This window comes from Barbus barbus (assembly GCF_936440315.1).
Source record: "Barbus barbus genome assembly, chromosome: 32".
In the NCBI taxonomy this organism is placed as follows: domain Eukaryota; kingdom Metazoa; phylum Chordata; class Actinopteri; order Cypriniformes; family Cyprinidae; genus Barbus; species Barbus barbus.
In genome coordinates, this window is record NC_136760.1 from 17,756,030 (window position 1) to 17,776,818 (window position 20,789).

General features: G+C 38.3%; 1 protein-coding gene across 11 annotated transcripts in view; it reads left to right on the forward strand.

Moving 5' to 3' along the window:
• Positions 1-20,789, forward strand: part of LOC306852691 (zinc finger protein 438-like) — a 53,101-nt gene that overhangs the window by 26,217 nt on the left and 6,095 nt on the right. For 4 of the 11 annotated variants that reach the window (XM_079389732.1, XM_079389739.1, XM_079389733.1 and 1 more), the window contains 2 exons: positions 5,606-5,677; positions 20,197-20,270. Coding sequence is in view for 9 of the 11 variants with exons in the window: in XM_079389739.1 (XP_079245865.1) it covers positions 20,222-20,270 (49 nt within the window). In the remaining 2 variants the exon portion in view is untranslated. Of the gene's footprint in view, positions 1-5,605; positions 5,678-8,520; positions 8,807-9,026; positions 9,061-20,196; positions 20,271-20,789 lie in introns of all 11 variants that reach the window. The other 7 variants (XM_079389735.1, XM_079389736.1, XM_079389737.1 and 4 more) reach the window with 4 other exon arrangements.

A 20,789-nucleotide genomic window follows, 5' to 3' on the forward strand; every position in this document is an offset into this window, starting at 1 on the left:
CCATTACAGTTAAACACTATGAAAAGGCTGCAACATTTTACTGTAATTATCTGTTGAAAGACTAAATAGTTTTTTTTGTCATGTAATGTTAAATGTTATTGTATGTCACTGTAGATTTAAGGATTTTTCTCTCAAGTTTTCAGTATAACAAATGCAGAACTTTGTATAGAAAGACATTTAACTCAAGTCAAGCCGAGTGCTGAGTGCTGACATCATCAGAATTGGACAAGAGAGTGCCTTTAATCACAAAAAAAAAGTCTGTATCATGGAGGCTGGAGTCACACTAAGCAGTGATGCAGTATGGATTCGCACACTGTTCAGCATATGTGAAATTACAAACTCCAGGTCACAGCACAGGACTGCTTATAAAGTGTGTGTGTCTGAGATAATCATGTGTTCACTGAAAACCATTTCGGTGGACCAACACAAATACACACGCACACATTTGGCTGTCTGCTGGTATTTTATCGGGGGCTCTATCGGGGTAAACACTGTGCAATGTTTGGAGTGGAAAGCTTTAATCAAAGAGTAATTGTTTACATTTGGAGGTGGCTTGGCCTTTTGCTGTTGGGCATTCATGCATGAGAGGGGATAGAGTTTGAGAAATACTAGACCCAAAAATTTAAATCCTGTAATTATTAACTGGCCCTTATGTTCTGTAAGGGTGTGTAAATGACGACAGAGTTTTCAGTTTTAAGGTAAAACCCATTAGCACATTAGACCATTTGTGCTCTGAATGAATGGAGGGATGTGCTTTTACTGTTCTTTGAGAGCTGAGTGGCAGGCTTGCATTTTGATTGTAGGATTGACAGTGGAGATGAGTGGTGAGAATGTTAAACAGTGGTGAAATGCTGTTCAAATGCTGTTAGTCAAGAGTCAAAAAATGCCAGGCAACAGCTAGTTAGTTACTTTAAGGTGAAGGCAAAGCTTTCATTTTTGCTGATAATGCTGAAGTTTTTACAGAATTTAGTGCTTAAATCACTTTACATACTTCAGATTTTAAATGCAGTTTGCACACTTTCATTGTGGCTGGGTGGACAAAAGTGTTTTCGGGTGACACTGTATGTATTTCAGCATTCATAAATAAATTTACCACATGAATTATTCACATACAAAAAGTTTGTGGTCCGTTATTCACTGTTCAAAAGTTTGGAGTCAAAGATTTTAAGCAATGTTCTGCAAGAGTGCATTATATTGACCTAAATGCACAGCTGTGAATTTCTGTAGGATCATGTGACACTGAAGACTAAATTAATGGCTGCTGAAAATTCAACTTTTCCATCACAGGAATAAATTACATTTTAATGTGTAGTTTTAAATGGTAAACATTTATTTTAAATTGTAATAATATTTCAGTATTTTCAGTATTTCAAAATTCAATATTACTGAATTTATCAAATAATTGTAGCCTTCAGCCTTGGAACATGAGGAACTTCTTTCAAAAACTTGCTGATCCCAAACATTTAAATGATGACTTTGACTCTTTATTATTTGTCATTTTTTACAGAGATACCCCAAATGCAGCAGACCTAATGTTTTGGCAAGGATTTAGCATACTTCACCTGGTGGACAATAAAACAGGCGAGAAAGTATCATAGACTTACATTACTCATGTATATGACAAGCCCAGATGACAAAAAAAAAAAAAAAAGTATGTTTTCACTATAAATTCTTGTTTTAGACTCCTATGTGAAAACTCTTTGCAGAGTTCTTTTTTTTTTTTTTTTTTTTTTTTTTTTATGGCAGCTGCCAACACGGCACGATAAACATTTGGCCTCATCACATTTGGCTCATGAAGTTCAGGTTAAGCTCTTTTTAAACGCTCTTATTATCACTTAGATGAATGATCGATGCAAGCCAAATTTAACATGGTTAATGAATTTGCGCCGTCACACCAACATCGTACTCTCATTATGCTCATTATACTAATCATTACAAAAACACAGGATGTCCCACTTTCCAGAACTTCCCAAATAAAAGCCCTAAAGTTGACTCATTTTATTTTAATACCTTGTATTTGAGTCTCTTATACATTATTCAGAGACATAGAGAGCCACTTTGTGAAGCATTATGAATAATCAATAAGCAAACCTCAGTAATACATCTTATAAAGAGATCATTTCTCCCTCGACTGTAGAGCAGATTATAGTCATACAGACGGTAAAGCGCAATTTCATACGGACCTCCCGGTGAGGTCAACAGTGTCTTGGGGCTAAACGTTATTGACCGAGTGCTTCAGCATCTGCTTGTGTCCTTGTGTGGTGCTGACTCCATTTGACCTCTACACACACACACATCCAAGGTGAGAGTTGTAAGCTTTGTGTTTTACCCTGATGGGACTCCAGGGCCCTCGTCTATCACACTGTTATACCCAGAACATCCATAATTCACTGCTGAAGATTCAAAGTGGAAGCGTGTTTACAGTGGCGGCTCGTTTCATGTATGTTGGTGGACTTTTCAGCGTCTGCATTGGTGTGTGAGAGCATGTTTGTGCACTTCTGTGCACTAGAAATCCCTGTTTCAAAACAAAGAAGGTGTTGGACCTGATTATCGCAAATGCTGAAGACGTAGTTTTGTCTGAGTTAGCGTACAGGTGAATGAACTTTTCTCTCTTTACACATCTCGTTTTTGTCCTGTTTCACAAGGGAGTTTCTAACAAGGGTAGTCAGTGTGGATCAAGAATGTAAAGTGAATAATTTACTTGGACGTTCTTATTATTTATTTAGTCTTTTCTGTGTGCTGGACAGATTATGTGGTTTAAGGGTCATTTGAGGGCGTATTTACACTTGGTCATTTTTCATAGTTACAGGATCATAAAAAGACCAAGTATAAACGCATCTGGTTGTTCAGGCTACACGTATAACGTTTAATCTTCCTAAAATAAACTACGACAGCATAAGGAAGTGCAGGAGCCTCGCGGTCATCAATATGAAACCTAGAAAGAGTGGCCACAAATCTCAAACACTAAGGTGAAAAATTTCACTGGCTGGCATTAGCATCAAAATAAACTTTGGTTGCATATAGCATGGGAGTAGTAGATGTTAGAGTTAGAGTTATACTTTATTGTCCTTTACAGGAAATTTGTCTTGGACTCAAAGCTGCAACAATACACAACAACCACACACAAAAAACAAAACAGTTAATGCAATTTACTATTTTAAATCCTAATAGATAAAATAATTCTTATAGCAATTACTTCTACATAACGGAGCTCAATAACGCTTCCCTGATGGAAGTAATTGATATGTTGATAATTAAAACATGGCTTGAATCACTTACTATTGCTTGCGCATTCTTAAAAACCAACGACTCATAAATGGACTGTATACTCTTACACATATGACTTTCATGGCAACTTTGACAGGACGTACAAGCTGCAATTTTGATTGAACTGAAAGATTGCCATACCAAGCCGGCATTGCATAGTTCACTAAACTTCCCAAAACTGCTTGATAAAACAACTAATTGTTTTTTTACTTACTCCGACCAACCTAAACCGCCTTAAAAAATATAGTCTTTGCTGGAATCTTGAGCAGAGATAATCAATGTGGGCTTTCCAAGTCAATGAACGGTCAATGACCACCCCAAGATACTTGAATGTATCGACTTGTTCAATAATGTTACCTTGAATAATTACTGCACTGTAATCACCCAAACGTTTTGGGTCCACTATCATTTCCTTAGTTTTTCCAACATTGACAATAAGATGATTTGCATTACACCACTGCACAAAGGTCCTAATTTCAGACTGATATTCTGTTATGTCCAGATTCTTTCCTAAAAGACTTAGTATTACAGTGTCATCAGAGTATTTTATAAAATAGTTGTTCTTATTTCTACTAAAATAATCATTTGTATATAAAGTAAACAGAATTGGAGAGCATACGCAACCTTGAGGGGCACCTGTACTAATTGATTTAACATCTGATAGTGTATCATTTACTTTAACACATTGAGTACGATTTGTTAAGAAGGAAAAAAGCCACTTAATAAAAGGATTAACGTTCAGTTTTACAAGCTTGTTCAAGAGTAACTCTGGCTGAAGCGTGTTAAAAGCTGAACTAAAGTCCACGTGCATAAGCATTAACGTTCTCTAAATGTTGTAAAGTCAAGTGAATAGTATTGACAGCATCAAACAGTCCCTCTTCTCTCCTTATAAGCAAACTGAAAAGGATCCAACAATAAATTTATATTGCTTTTCAGTCTGGACACAACATATTTCTCCAAACATTTCATAATCACAGATGTTATAGCAACTGGTCTAAAACTATTATTATCGGAAGCACCAGATTTTTTGGGAACAGGTGTTACAATGGACTTTTTCCATAACAATGGGACCATATGATTGTCAAGTGATTGTTGAAAAATCGGGCACCATGCCGGGGTTAACTCCTCTGCACACATCCGCAAAAGATGTGGTGAAATGCCATCCGGCCCAGTTGATTTCTTAGTACAAACTTTACGAAAAAGTGTAGTAACTTCATGAGGGTTCACAAATAATCTGACTTCCGTACCACATTCAACAGTTCGTAAAATCACTTCACATTCACTGACAAGATCATTATCATCAAACCGTGCGAAAAACTCATTCAGCTTCTTAAAATCATCAGTTGTTACAAAGCATTGTTTTTTAGAATCCATATTAGAAATTCCAAAGATTCCCACAATCTCTTATTATTCATAGATAAAAAAATTTTGTTCAATATAGTCCCTTTTGCATTTCTTAGCTTCCAATAATAATTTATTCAGTTCCTTTTGTACAACCTTTAACTCAACCCAGTCCTCCTTCATAAAAGCTGCCTTTTTCTTATTGATGCAGGCTTTCACTTCTTTTGTTATATGAGGCTTGTTGTTTGGGAACATCCTAACTTCCTTTTTAGGAAGTATTGTATCCACACAGAAACTAATATAATCAGTGGTCGTCTCTGTCACGGTGTTCAAATCTGCATCATAAAATATTGACCAATCCGTACACAAAAAACACCCTCTTAATGCTTCCACGTTCTCTTCATTCCATACGGTTACTATTTTAACCTTAAAGGGCTTATTCCTTTTCAAAACAGTCTTATTTGTTGGTATCAAATGAACTATATTGTGGTCTGATGTTGATAAGGGGGGTTTAATTTTGGCCTTGTAAGCCTCCCTGATATTACCATAACATTTATCCAAAATATTGTTGTTCCTTGTCGCACTTTTAACATACTGGAAGAAGCCTGGTAGAAATGACTCAAGTTTACACTGGTTAAAGTCACCCATGATAAGAACTGGAGCACCAGGGGTTCGCTGTAGTTGTTTTTGAATACAGTCTGATATACATGAGGCAGCTCTGGATACGTTGCCGTTAGGAGGGATATACGCTACACACAATAAAATACTGCCAAACTCTCTCGGGAGATAAAAAGGTCTTAAATTTAGGCAGAGGTATTCCGAGTCAGGATTACAACAGGGTTCGGCCGAAATTTATATCTGATATGTGGAGACGTATTTATGTTGCCAAGTATAAATGGATTGTGCGTACCCAAATCAGACAGCAATACGATCGATTCAAATACATGAAGTGACTAAGTGTAAATGTGTATAAATGTTTGTTCTGTGGTTGTTTTAGGTGAGTGGAGGGCTGTGGAAGCAGAAGAGGATTGTGGGCCATCTTGGGACAGAGACACTGAAGATTCTTTGGGTATTTACTGCACGTCATACAGAAGAAGAGTGTGCTACTTAGGGCTGGGTATCGAGTTCGATACTTTTTAGGCACCGACCGAATTGCCTCTACCACCGAGTATCGAAAAATGTCTTGTCGTTTGGTACCAAATTTCGGAGTTAATCTCACTAAATGAGGACATAAACACATGAACAACATCTCCAGAACTGCTCTGAGAGTCAGTTCATGAGCATTTTACCATTTGATTTGAGTAAATCTAGCGTCATATCATATACACACAGAACTGTAAAGGTATTTACGGCAACCCGTCAAAATACTACGGCCGAAATATATTAGTTACTATTGTTCAGCAGACAGTGCATACTGCTACTATTAAAATTATTAAAACTTTTTATTTTTTAGTAATGATCACACAACATTTCTTCCATGTTTTAATTTTAATAGTAAACCCCCGTTGTTTGCCAAAATAAACTTTGATTTTCAATCATTTAAAGATAAATTAAATGCATTTTTTATGCCTTCATTTGAAAGCCAGATACAGAACACAGAATTTCTGAGGAAAAATAAAACATTTCATTAGGCTATTTTTAGAATGAATTTGAATAAACTTAAATTGTTTTTATGCATTCAAATAATTAGACATAGTACACCATAAATTAATAACAATAAAACATATGGTGAAAGAAAATAAAACACCCACTTATGGGGTGGATAAAGATGTTCAATTTCTTGAAGTCTTTAACAACCTAGAATAAATGAATAGAAATGATGGTTTTGTCTCAGCTGTGCGTTTTAAAACAAACCCACACTAGAGTAAACGTAGCCTAACTGATGTGTAAACTGGAAATAATTTGAACTTTCTTAAAATTATTTGCACTGATTTATTGTGTTGGATATATTTTGTTCCTTTGTGCAGTGGCTGAGGAGATGGGGCTTTGAGTCTGTATAAATGTCAACAAGCTGAAAAAACTTTTTTTTTTTTGAGATAATGAAATCTTGTTAAAACTGATTTCATAAAATTGGTATCAAACTCAAGTTATCTGTATCGAAATTTTTTGAACGATACCCAGCCAGAGTACTACTACATTAGTCAATGAAATCAAAATTTACAATTCTTTTTTTTTTTTATGAAATTTTGCTGTGTTTATTATGAATAATTTATTATTATTTTATTCTTCTCTTCCTTGCTGACATGCACATTGGCTGGAGGGCTGGGCCATAAACCTGTCAATCACATGAGATTGCACCAATTAGCAAACAACAACAATCCAATGATTTAATATCCTGAGGGACAAAATCAAGTGCTGGCCAATAATATTTTTTTTTTTTTGCAGTTTCACTTGTATATGCATCACAAATAGAGAAGAAATATGATTGCAATTTCCATATCATACTGAATGCGGTCATATTTAAGAAATTTTCACATGTGAAACCCAGTCATTTCATATGTAATCTGCATGACCTGGAATTTCACACGAGGGGAAAAAAAAATCCCTTGCAGATTTAGTCACCGGTTCAAGTTGGTCACACAAATTCCTCGTGAAATTTTTCACTAAAGTAACTACACCTTTTAAATTTGAGTGTGAGTCTTCATTGTCCATAACACTGGAAAATGAAGACTCACACTCAAGTTTAAAAGGTGTAGTCACTTTAGTGAAAAATTTTACTAAATGACTATTATCCATAGCACTGGAAAAACACTATTGTCCATAGCACTGGAAAAACATTTTGAAGCAATGGCTTCAAAATGAAGCCATTGCAGTTGTTGGTCTTTGGCTGCCAGCTTGATTTTATATCCCATTGTGTAAAACAATCACTTGACCTTGTTTCCTAGAGCATTCTTATTCTCTCGTGGTACAGTGACACACTTGATCTTTATTTAAACTGATAGGGTTTAGCTCAGATTTGCTAGCACTGCTGTTACCACAGTCCTGCACTGCAGCCCACTGCAATAATGCTAAGCTATTATTGATAAGTCATGGTTCTTCATTACCAGTCCTTATAAAGTCTCAATGGGGAGCTGTTCTAGCCATTACTTAGCATACAGTCTTATTCTTTGTGCATCATTGATGCTTGCCTGTCACTTTAGGGGCAACCCCTAACTAGAGCACAGCAACATAGTGGAATGTTTTGCATTTAGGTCTAGTCATGTATTTTGAGTGCTGTACATTGTACATAGTCAACAATATTAAGTGCTGGATCCAGCTGTAAATTTCCTGTGTTTACACCCAACAAGAGACCAAGGCCTTGACAAATCCCCACTGAAGCATCTCAGGAGATCTGAGAACTCCCTTTGCTACCTCGCTAGAAAATAGACAGCTGTTTCAGTCAAATTTTCAAAACAAAATGCGGAAAAGTCCACCATTTCAACATTTAAAAAAAAAAAAAAGCACGATATTTAATTATAATTCAGAACTCATGCTCTTTCAAAGTTTTCAGTCTTTTGAACCTCATCAGGAATTGTGGCAGCTGTCAAACAGACCTCACCATCAAACCTTGTGTTTATGTAATTATATCGCTTTCTCAGGCAAAGCTGTTGGGTTATGGGATTTTTTTGTTATGATTAATTGAATCTGGCTTTAGTGCATTCTTGTATGTGGAGTAGTTCTGACCTGATTAGTTCCGTTGTAACTGCGTAACTCTTTATTTAGTGAATGTTTAGGTATGATAAATGCCCTCAATCAATAAATAACTCTCCAGACCCCAGTGTGCGGTTTTGACTCACCTCATAAATACCTCCTCTAATGAGAGCAGGAGAGAAATTTCTCATTAACAGACTGAAGGTTGAGCCTGCTTAATTTAACAGCTTTAGCGTTGGTTACCGTGATAATTACAGCCCCGCATCTCTTTGATCTCACCAGACAATGTTTCCCAGATTCTCCAACTCATCAGAGAAACAGCTGCTATATCAGAGAGACCCTCTCTATGGCAGGGAAAAGAGAGACAGCTCCTCCATCACATGGCACGCGCTCTGAAGTCTGGATTTACAACTGGTACCTTTGTAGAACACAATGTGGGTGATTCCCGGGAGATTTCAGAGGGACCTGGGGTAAAACAGCATGCCGAAGCTTAAAGGGATAGTTCACCCAGAAATGGAAATTCTGTCATCATTTACTCACCAGATTGTTCATGCTGCTCTTTTACCATGTAAGTGAATGTTGACAAAGGGCTGTCAAGCTCCAGAAATTACAAACTCTTATAAAAGTAGCTCTTATATGGCTTGTGTACTATATTCCACTTCCAATTTTTAGTCTGTTCCTCACACAAAGCTATTGTACGAGTCATTTTTTATTGGTACTCTGCCAGCCCCTTATATTATATTTGGAATGCGAACATCCTGCCTAACATCTCCTTTTGTGTTCCACAGAAGTCATATGGGATTGGAATGACATGAGTAAAAGGTGACTGAATTTTCATTTTTAGCTGATCCATCCCTTTAACCCCAAGAGCAGAAAGTGAGAATATACTCGTGTCTGTTGATTTAAACGCAATGTTGGTCACTGATCGCACAACGAACCATGTTTATGTGCAAACAGGCTTTCTTCTTGGTTCTGCCCTATCTAGACAACCGTTCCTCTTATTACTTCTTTAAAGCTACCTGAGTTCGCTCTTAAATCCCTAGGGTCTCCAAACCTGAACAAGTACTGAGGCAGGAGTATCTGCATAAGCTTTGATGCTCAGTTTCATATTCTCTAACATTAAAAATGTGCATATTATAACAGGCTTCTTTTCCCTGGCCTCTCGGTTCAAATATTATACACAGATTTGAAGACCGAGATCTTTAACCACACCTTCCATCACTCAGGAAAACTTGATGCAGGGCTTTGTCTTTCTGCCCGTGTTCCTGTTAAGTTGGCCTTCCTTGCTTTGTTTTCCTCTCTTTTGTTCTTTGTTAGTACCGTTTTAGCTGTTTTGCCTAAGACACAGGTACTGAGTGAGATAAGGCCCGTTCACACCAAGCACGATAAGTGTAACTGAAAATTTAATAATCCAGCCATTCAGAATTTAGTCCACTTTAAAGATCTTGAGCATGTAAAGCAGAAAATGTGTGCTTAAAATAAATTGAATGTTATATATTTTAGTTGTCCTTCTTGATTGGCAACTGATTAAATAATTGTAGGATTGTCAACAGAATCAATAATTCAATGTCAGTAATTTGCAGTTAATCTCATAATTTGTTTCATAATTTACTTGTCATGTTATTCCAAATCTGTAGGACCATTATTCCCAAGAAAACGATGAACTTTTTTCCACACAGCTGTCAATAAAGCCAATGGAGTTCAATGTTGGTCTCTATTGATTTTCACTGAAAATTTTCAACGAAAACGACATTTTTAATATTTTAATATTTAAATCCATCCATCCACCCACCCGTCCGTCCGTCCGAACGAATTCCTTAGTTAAACTATCAATAAATAATAACAGTAAATTCTGCTACACTGTAAAAAACTAATCAGACTTTTGAGAATCAACTTGAAATAAGTGAGCACATTTCACTAATTATATTAAATTCATTGTGTCGCAGATTAATTAATTGAGGAGATTTTACATTAAAAAACCAAGCCTTAAAAACTACTCAAAAATATTGAGTGTAATATTGTTACCATATTTTTTTTTAAGTAAATAGCCCGTTCCATTTTTTACAGTGTATTAATCTTTATTCAAATTTAATTTTATTCAAACGTTTTCTCATAATTAATACTTTACAAAAAATAAATAATAATAACAACAAAAAAGAAAGAAAATAATAACAAATAAAAAATAAGAGAAAAAGAAAATAATAACAATAAATAATTAATAAAAAAGAAAAGGAAAGAAAGAATTAATTACAGGGCAGTGATACAATCAATAGAAATGCACATTATGGCTGCATTCACAGTTATTGTTTGGGACTGACAGCAGTTGCTTACAGATGAGAGACTTGAAATGTTTTATTTATTCAGCAGACTAAAACATCTGCTTGAATACAAATCGTCTCCAGTTACTATCGTAACCTCGGTTCCCTGAGAGCGGGAACGAGACATCACAGAGAAATTCTCCGTTATGGGAACTCCTCCAACCTTTCCTGAAGTCCTATTGGCTCACGCCATTCCAATTGACTGGCCAATTTTCGCGAAGCATGCAAATATTGACGAGCTCGAGAGGCACTATAAAATGCGGAGCCCACGACAATCACGTCAGAATCTGATACTGAACACCGCTTAGCTGTTCGAGCAGCGAGCACAGCGACTTCCGTGATGTCTCGTTCGACAACGAAACAGTCTGCGTTCTGAAGGGGGTAGATAGTGATTTAGGCACGTTAGCCGAAGCGAGGGTAAGAAGTGCAGTTTTGAGAGATAGCTCCTTCAAATCAACAGATGTTAAGGGCTCGAATGGTGGCTGTGAAAGAGCTCTTAACACCACCTCTAGGTCCCAGGGCGGGACAGAAGGCGGACGCAGGGGATGCAATCTCCTCGCTCCCTTAAGAAAATTCATCACCAGTGCATGCTTACCAATCGATTGCCCGCCCAGTGGGAAACGAAACGAGGAATAGCTGCCACATAGACTTTCAGTGTTGATGGTCAAGATCCACTATCCAGTCTGTACTGTAGAAAACGCAGAACATCCGACACGGTGCAAGTAGTCTGGTCGATATGAATATGACAGCACCATTTCACAAACACTCCCCATTTTAGGGCATACAAACGCCTCGTAGAGGGTGTCCAGGCCTCCGAGAGCGTGTCGAGCACACAAGAGTGCAAGGAGTTCAGCTCCTCTGATATCCCCGAAGCAGCCACACATGAAGGCTCCACCTGGCCACACCAACCTCCTTGTGTCTGGTTCCTGTCTAGGGGCCGCGGCAGCTGCTACGGGTCTTTCCTCCCTCCTCTGGGGTGGGCGGGGCGCCGATGACAATCTGGAACGGGATGGTGGCTGGAACGAGCGCATCGGCATGATATGGCTCATGGCCTTGGCGCACTTTTGAGCTTCCGAAAACCGCTCGATGATTGACTCCACGGCATCGCCAAAGAGGCTGGAGGGAGTGATCGGCGCGTTCAAAAGTACCTTGCAGTCTGCATCCCCGAGTTCAGCTAAAGTAAGCCATAGGTGCCTCTGTTGGACTACCATGAACCCCATGGCTCGGCCAATCGCCTGGGCAGCGCGCTTTGTCGCCATCAGCGCGAAGTCCGTGGCCACACGCAAATCGTTCACCGTGTCCGTTGAGATGGCCCCATCCTCCAGGGACTGCAGGAGCTTGGCCTGGAACACTTGAAGCAACGCCATAGGCTCCTCCCCAGCCGAGGAGTAAGCCTTGCTGGCTAGATGGGCTGTCATCCTTCATGGCTTGGAAGGCAGGCTGATATCCGAGCCCAGGGTTTTGGCCGACGCAGGGCACAGATGTGCAGCGACAGTTTCCTCGACGGGGGGCATGCGCACATACCCGTGGGCTTCTGCCCCATCCACATGAGAAAATATAGCCTGCGTCGCTGAGTGGGCACGCACCGATTGGGGTGCAGACTACGTTTTGACGAGCTGATCGTGGACATCGGGAAAGAACGGCACCGATGTTCTCGAGTCCACTTGGCGGCGGCTGGATCTGAAGTACCAGGAATCTAGCTTGCTCTTGGCCGGCTCCTCTGGAGGATTCCAAGAGAGCTCCAACTCCTGGACAGCCTTATTCATGACCCTTATGAGCTCCTCTTGGAGGTCCGCGGGTCATTTGCTGTCGGAGCGATCCCGCTCCGAATCAGCCCAGTCCTCCTCCTCCAAGGCTGAAATGGACATGGAGTCCTCCTCGCCTTCCTGGCCGAAGGAAACGAAGTCTGCGACAGACGGAGGGGGACGGAAACAATCATCGGAGAAGGTGACTGGCGATCGAGGCGACCGTTGAGAACGGTGGCTTCGTGCCAAACCGTCGCTTTCACCTTTGGGTGGGGACCTACCAGCGGCTCGCTGGCGGCAGTGGGCCTCACCCCAAGGAATCCACGGCCACATTCCGGCGAGTCCTCAGCACGCGCATCGGCAGATCTGCACAGTGTGCGCAGTCAGACTCCTCCAGAGCAGTGTTAATTTCGTTGACGAAGACGAAGATAAAAAATATTCGTCAACAAACCTTTTTTCTGTGACTAAGACGAGACGTCGACGAGCTAAAACTAATATCTGATGATAAAAACTATGACGAAATGTATGCGCATCTTCATTAACAAGACGAGACGGTACTAAAATGTTATTTGAGGACTATGACTACCGGACATTCAAAATACATCCTATAGGCTAAGTTAACTGTCTTGTCTTTCAAAATGTGCTTCTCTGTCATTGGAAAAGGTGCGTTTGCATGGCTGCCGCGGTGGACGGATAGGCTACCAAAACGCGAACTAGCGATCTGAAACAATGGCCTCAGCACCCGAAGGGTTAGGGAGTGGGTGACCAGACGTCCCGTTTTTCCCGGGAGTCACAATTCATTGTCGATTAACTTAAAGTTAGTGAAGGTGCGATAGGCGGAATCGCACTGATAGAAGTGCTCTCTCTCGCGCACGCTCCACTTCTTCAGTTCTCATACAGCGCGCGATCAGTTCTCAGTGCTCAAATACACACACAGCAGTCCACATGTCTCTCATGTAGAGTATCTCACGTAAATACAGTCCGTTATGGTTTAAGTGAGCTTAAACAGGTGGGTGAAAACTGAATGTATGTCAGTAGGCTATTACATACATACCTTCCGTCTTAAATGGACAGCATTCCTAATTATGTCATAAATGTTAACCAACAAAAGATGTTAAATAAATGTATACTTAAGTAAACCTACTGAATCTGAAAAATGAGTTTAACCATCTCTACCAAAAAATGAAAATTTATTCCAGTTTTTCCAAATTCAATCCTTGATTCAAATTTCTCATAACTAAGCTTAATTGATTTGGTCTAAAGAGAGAAGAATTAATGACTATTTTTGTTTGAATACTACATATAAAATAGCTACCAAAATAAATGTTGGTAACTGCAGTTTGACTAAAAGTTGACAAAAATGCAGTGACTTTTCGTCGATTAAAACTAGACTAAAACTATGAAAGACTCAAATGACTAAAATGTGACTAAGACTATTAAGCATTTTCGTCTCAAGATAAAGACTAAGATACACACATTTATAAATAAATAAATATTCCATGGTCTGTCTGAATACTGTATTCTGATTAGCTGGCAGGTATGCAGTAAAACCGTTTAATGCACAGGTAGTTCCAAGTCAGTTTAATCACTGTTGCGTATTAATGCGCTGCTTTAATTAATGCACACTAACCAACACACATCACTCTCGCGCGCGCACACACACACACACACACACACACACACATACAGTCAGGGAGAGAGTGAGAGAGAGATGGCAGATTGAGCTGCACGCACACATAAACTTGTTGTCAACGCTTCCCCACAATTTTATTATTAAAATAGCTTAGATACTAGATCGCTACATTATATTCCTCAGCAATGATGGTAAAATTGCTGTTTTTGAAGTAATTGTTTGTAGAGAGAGATGCACAGACGCAGCACGCAGGCACACACAACTGTCTTCTCTCTCTCTTTCTCTCTCTCTCTCTCTCTCGATAATTAATTGAAATGCATGCTATAATTCATTCAAATAAATGTGATCTTACCGCACTTTAAAAAATTCATCTCTGTGTATGATTTGAAGCAGTCAGAATGCTTGCTCTAACGTGCAGTAACTGACGAAAATAACTTCTCATTTTTACCCATTCGGTCAATTACTGCGCTGCAAAGAGTAATACTAGTTTTAACTTGTATATAACTTGGCAAATGACCAAGGAATATGCGGGATAATCAACGGCTAGCCTTGCATTAAAGGATTTCAATGCACTTCGCGGAGGCAACCACCCTCCGCTTCGTGTCTGGCGGTTCTTTGTCTCCACGTCATCATATAATTTATAAAAAAAATCATTCCACAGAACATCATACAGATTTGGAATTATATGGTGAGTAAATGATGAAATAATTTCAACAGAAACTATCCTTCTTTGACATCACAAATCCTTTTTTTGAGGACAAAAAAAGCTATTTGCATGTTTTAATTTGGTAACTGCTCTAACAGATTCTGTGAGTTCATTTAGTAAATAATCTGTTGATTAATTCAGCGAATGAGTGAACATGACCGAGTGAAATTTTTGAGTTTGAAACTTTGTGGGATTATTAAAAGAGTAAAAATAAACATAACATAATAGAAAGCATTAAAGGTAACATTAGCAAGCTTTAATACAATTGTACCTCACAACCCTAGTACTGAGAGGCAAAGAGCAGGAAGTGGAGAGAAATTTGGAAATGAGGGCATAGTGATGAAATTAGGGAAGCATGGTGTTATGGGAGTTGGTTGAAGATGGAATCTGAGGGTTTATGCAGTCTTCTCTACTGTGTGACCTACTTAATGAATACAAATGTCACACCAAACAGCAAAAGGTCATTTAAAGGTTCTATAAGGTGACTCACATAGACTTAGCCTCTGGCCACAAGTTCTCACACATTCATTACGGTTTCTTGGCCTCAGCCTGATCACTTAATCTGGGTGAATGCTATTATCAAAAACCAATCCTCCCAAATGCCTGTGCCTTCTCGCTTCTATATTCTAGAAGCTACAATTACCCATCTAAATGGATAATTGCAGCACTTGCCCCCTCCTACTGTGGACGTTCATGCAACATCAACCCAAGTGCTGAGAGTCATTTTGACTGTTGCAGTCACTTCCTTTCCAACACTTCACCGTAGAGGTGACACACACTGAGTTGCCCTTGGCGACTGCATTCCGTGGGTCAAAGTTCAATACCTTGATTTACAGCATCCTGTCTGGTCGGCTCTGCGGAAATGAGGCTCCTCACCACAGTGTCTTCAAGAAAAAAAGACACTGCCAAGAGAAATTATGACACCGTTATCTTCTGACTCCTGCAACAGTTCCATGAAATTTTCAACCATCCTTTTCTCAAGCATCCAGACTTGTTTAGTGCTTATTATTTTATGGCCTGATGTTTTTTATTTAATTATAATACCAATTATAATTTAGTGTAACGGTGTTTTCCATACACTTTACAAGCTCCGCAAATGAAAAGATTTATAAAAAAAAAATGAAAAATGCCTTAAAGTGGTTTAATTTACAATTTGACTCTCAGGGTTTGAAATCAGTTCAGTCAAACATCACTGTATCTGAAGTCTCAAGATCAGGGCTCAATGAATGAAAACAAAAACTGGAAACAAACAGAATTTTGACAGGAATATAACCAGAAACAGAAACAAAATCAAATGTAATAGTTCTGAACAGAAAACAATCAAAAATTTTAATTGGCCTTTAACTGGTTAATAATGTTATTTTGTCGTTCCATTTAATATTTGAATTTTTGCAGTCAACCAATCACGAATTTAAGTAGTACGGCCTATGCAAACTATTTGGATCCACAAAAATGTGAAAGCTACTACATTTTTCACTGAAGAACTTTAAATTTCATTCTGATCCTCACATGAAAATATCATTAAAGTTACAGAAAGTTTGGAACGTGCTTCATAAATCATATAGATTATGTGGTACTTTTGATGGTTTTTTTTTTGGTTTGTCCTTTAATTTCCATTCACTTTCATTGTTTAAAAATGAGCAGCCAGTATATTTTGCAAAAAATATCTTTCAGCAGCATTTATGGGAGAGATTCCTATAAATGTATTCAGCGATTTACACTGAAACACTAGTTTAGCCAGTGGGAATATTTTGGTTCTTTATTCTCTCGTCTTTCTAATGTGGGATGCTTTTCTTATTGATTAGTCCACATCTGCGTGTACAGGCAAGCCTGTAGTTTTGAAATTGGAATAGATTTTTTCCCTTCCACATTGATTGGCTCAGGTGACAGCTAATTACTCAAGAGTGTGTTTGTGCGTGTGTTATGCAGAGTTGATATTATTTAATATGGTTCTTCTGTTACGGTGCTCTGGTTGACTGACATGTTTTAACATCCGTTGTATTGTTCCAGCAGACTGCGGTCTTTTTGCAGACGCATGTATGTAGCATATTGTGATGTACTGGCATGTTTGTGTTTTCATTTCCTCTGGTTAATATTTTGTTGCTTTGGCTGTCACAAGATAAGATACTGCAGGTGTGTGTGTAAGTGTGCAAAAACAGTCTCTTCTAAACAAGGAACTAAAAACCCCCCCCAAAAAACAGGTTGGCAAACAGTGCTGTTTTCTCTGAAAATGTCTCCTCTTCTGAAAGAGACAACTGACCTTTCACTCAAACACACACCCTTGTACACATCCAACAACGCTAAGATGGTTTTACTACTTTGTGTGAGGCATCCGGATCTGAATCCATCCAATCAACAGCTGATGTATAGAACAAAGTCCCCACCCTACATTTTCTTTTCTTTTATTTTCTTTTCTGATATTCTGTTTTACTTCTATGTACATCACAGTCAGTGTCGGGAAGGTTATTTTGGAAATGTTATAGGTTTCAGATTACAAGTTACCCTATTTAAAATGTAACTATTTCAATTACTTTATTAAAGTAATGTAACTGATTACAATTGATTACTTTTGGATTACTTTTCTACATTTCTAATGAATGTTTTCAACTGTTATTCATTTTAAAACATTTAAAGCAGACAGTGTTACCCTTACAGCAGTACTCAACACTGATTACTGTCAGATTTTCACAATCCTTCATCACTTGAATTAAGATTATAACTATTTAATTTTTAACAATTTAAAAGCATAGCCACTACAAAATCAGACTTTAGCACCTCTTTTTACTTTAATATCTTCCAGAGGTTAAAAAGCACTGATTTAAAATCATAACAATAAATATTTAATAGCTATAATGCTATTTTTTAAATCAAATCTTTCCACAGCTACACTGTAAAAAAAGAAAAGTTGAGCCAACTTAAAAGTTTAAGGCAACCAGCAGATTTTTGAGTTTTCTCAACTTATTTTTTTAGGAAATTTCTCAACTTTTTGTTGAATTACCTTAAAGAAGTTGAGAGAACTCAAAAATCTGCTGAAGCTGGTTGCCTTAAACCAGTGGTTCCCAACCTGGGGGGCGCCAGAGTTCACAGCGGGGGCGCGGGAGCAGATGTACTTTGAGGTAGGACTGGACGATAAAACGATAACTATAATTATAGTGATATAATTTGCCTTGATAAAACAAGGTCGATAAACATTCAATTCAATATTTATGCAGCAAAAGCGGAAACAAAACAGCGCTACTCATTTGAACCCCTCCACACGGACCATATCCGCTCGTTTCAAACAGCGGCGCAGCCCAGAGCGAGCTGACTAGAGCAGATGCGTTTACTCACCGATCACACAACCACTAAACAGCGCTGTGAGATCCAGTGTGAAGCGCTTGAATTCAGTGAAGAACACAAATTACTGGTATAAACTAGTATCACTCGATATCAGTCAACTGATATAAACTAGTTTAAATCCAGATAAAACAGCGCTGACAAACAGCAGAAAAACACTGTGTGCAACGATACAGTCAGAAGGCTTTTCGATCTACAAATCGCCATCGTTTACTATGGATTTACTGTAGTAACATTAAGACAAATTTATTAAATTGTAGTAGAAATGTGGGGTATTTATATCAAATTTATTATATTAATGTAGACGTGTATTGAATGTATTAAAGGAGTAATGGAATGTAATTACACTATATTTGTGATTAAGCTATAAGCTAGCGTTTGTATCCAAAATATCTTAAATTGTGTTCCGAAGACGAACAAAGCTTTTACGAGTTTGGAACGACATGGAGGTAAGTGATTAATGACAATTTTCATTTTGGGGTGGAGTATCCCTTTAAACTTGTATAAAGTAAATTTTTTAAAGGAACACTCTTTTTTTAGAAAATAGTCTAATTTTCCAAACATATCGACCTAAAAAATCACAACTTTTCATTTTCTGTCAGTCTTAGAACATGATGTAACTACAGAAGAGTCAAGTTTTAAATAGGAAAAATATCGAAACTCTTTGGTCATTATTTAGCAAGATGCTAACGGTCTAATCCGATTCAATGATCTATGCTAAGCTACGCTAAAAGTGCTACCGCCAAATCCGGAGATCGGCTGAATGGATTCGAAAACGGTAAAACTCAACTGTTTAACTCTTGGGGAGTTGGAAAATGAGCCTATTTTTTAGTGTTACTTTAAGTGTCCAATATTTTTTAATTAGGAGAGCTTAAAAAAAAATCATCAGATATCTGTCTCAGTGATTTCAAAATTAAATCATCTCAGTAAACTTGTGAAAAAACACACTTTAAGTTGCCATATCAAACAGATCAGTGGACTTTCTTTTTTAGGAATTAAATTTCTTGTTGACTTCTGAATTTACTTGTGGAGTTTAAACGTAAAGACTGCATCAAATTAGATGCATATATCAAAAGTGTCCAATACGTTTTGGGGCCACTGTACACTACCAGTCAAAAAATTCTAAATGGACACAAAGTGGACAGTTTTGTAGACAAATATAAATTGTGCATACATATAATCATTTTACCAAAACTGCATAATTCTCATACTTCTATTTCACAGTTTTAAAGACTTTATTACTACAATTTTTCCATGCTTTATAATAATAGTAAAGAACAAGCAAGTGTGTCCACATTTTTTACTGGAAGAGTGAAAAAAAATAACGCTCTTAAAGTTGTCATATCAAACAGATCAGTGGACTTTCTCTTCTGAGACAGAAAATTCTCATTGACTTTTCTGAAGGAACTTGGCTGAGAATGTTTAGCATGTGCAGTTTATTGTCTCTTCATCTTTTCCCTATTTTGTTTATTTTCACACGTGTTAACGACTTCACAGCTTGCCTAGAACAACAGGAGAATTAGCCAACACAGGCTTGATTAAACAAGCGAAAATATGGTACGACAGACCGGTGTTGTGTTTAGAGATCGGGAAGTTTGTAGAGACATAGAGATATGACAGATGTGCTGTGTATGTAAGTGTGTGTGTGTGTATCTGTGGCAGTCAGAGCTCATGGCCGCTGGATATGGACGTTCTAGCCAGAACGGCCGTGTGTGTCCACCTCTCTTATCTCCTGCAGATCCCTTCCTTTCATCTTCTTTCAGACCTACAGGGTACTGGACAAACCCCTCCCTAAAATATAGTCCCCCGCAACACACGCACACACTCCAAGGCTGCTATCTCACTGTAACAGATGAGGACCTTCATGTACAGGCCAAATGACATTCAACCCTGTCCTCGTCCCACTACCACACACACATTAGGGTTGGTTCCCATCTCACCTGGCTCATTCAGTGCCCCCTCCTCCTCGGTTAACAGTCTTTCACTCCCTTTCTATCCTTCCCCTCCTGTTGTTTTTCTGCCTTTACATTGACTCTAATCTGAGCCTGTGTGACATCTGGAATGTCCTCTGGTTTTGATCGAGATAGTGAGAGAGAGAGGGGGGAGAAGACATCATTTGAACGCAGGCAGACACCTCTAAACACTGTAATTTAAAGCATCTATTGTGTTAATTACACAGCAGAGGTTCAGTTCTGTTCTCTGTATTTGTTGTTTGTTCAGGATCTTCAGTGACAGTGTGGCAGACATGAAAACCCAAGAGCATCGTTCCAGCCCTCTGAAATCACACACACAAAGTGAGTATAGAGATAATAATATGAAGCTCATCTTTTAAGGTCAACTAAGAATAATCACTGTTGTAGTCACCAATATTTTGTCTGCTTTAGTAGTATTCGATTAGATAAATCAAGAGTACTTTTTTATATGTTCATCACACAGACATTTTTAATGTTTAATAGGGGGTAAAAACACTGTTCGATTCATCTCATATCTATTAAATGCAAAAATGTGTTCAATGTGAACGTCATGTAATCTTGACACTTAATTGCCACTGATTGTTGTCTGATGAATCAAAAATGACAATGTAACCAGTCACAAAATTAATATTCTGGGTGGTGATGGCGCAGTGGATAAGACACATGCCATGACCCGGGTTCGAATCCACTGTGAGACACCAATGGGTCCCTGAGCAAGACACTTAACCCCTAGTTGCTCCAGAGGCGTGCGACCTCTGACATATATAGCAATTGTAAGTCGCTTTGGATAAAAGCGTCAGCTAAATGAATAAATGTAAATGTAATAAATATGGCCCATTT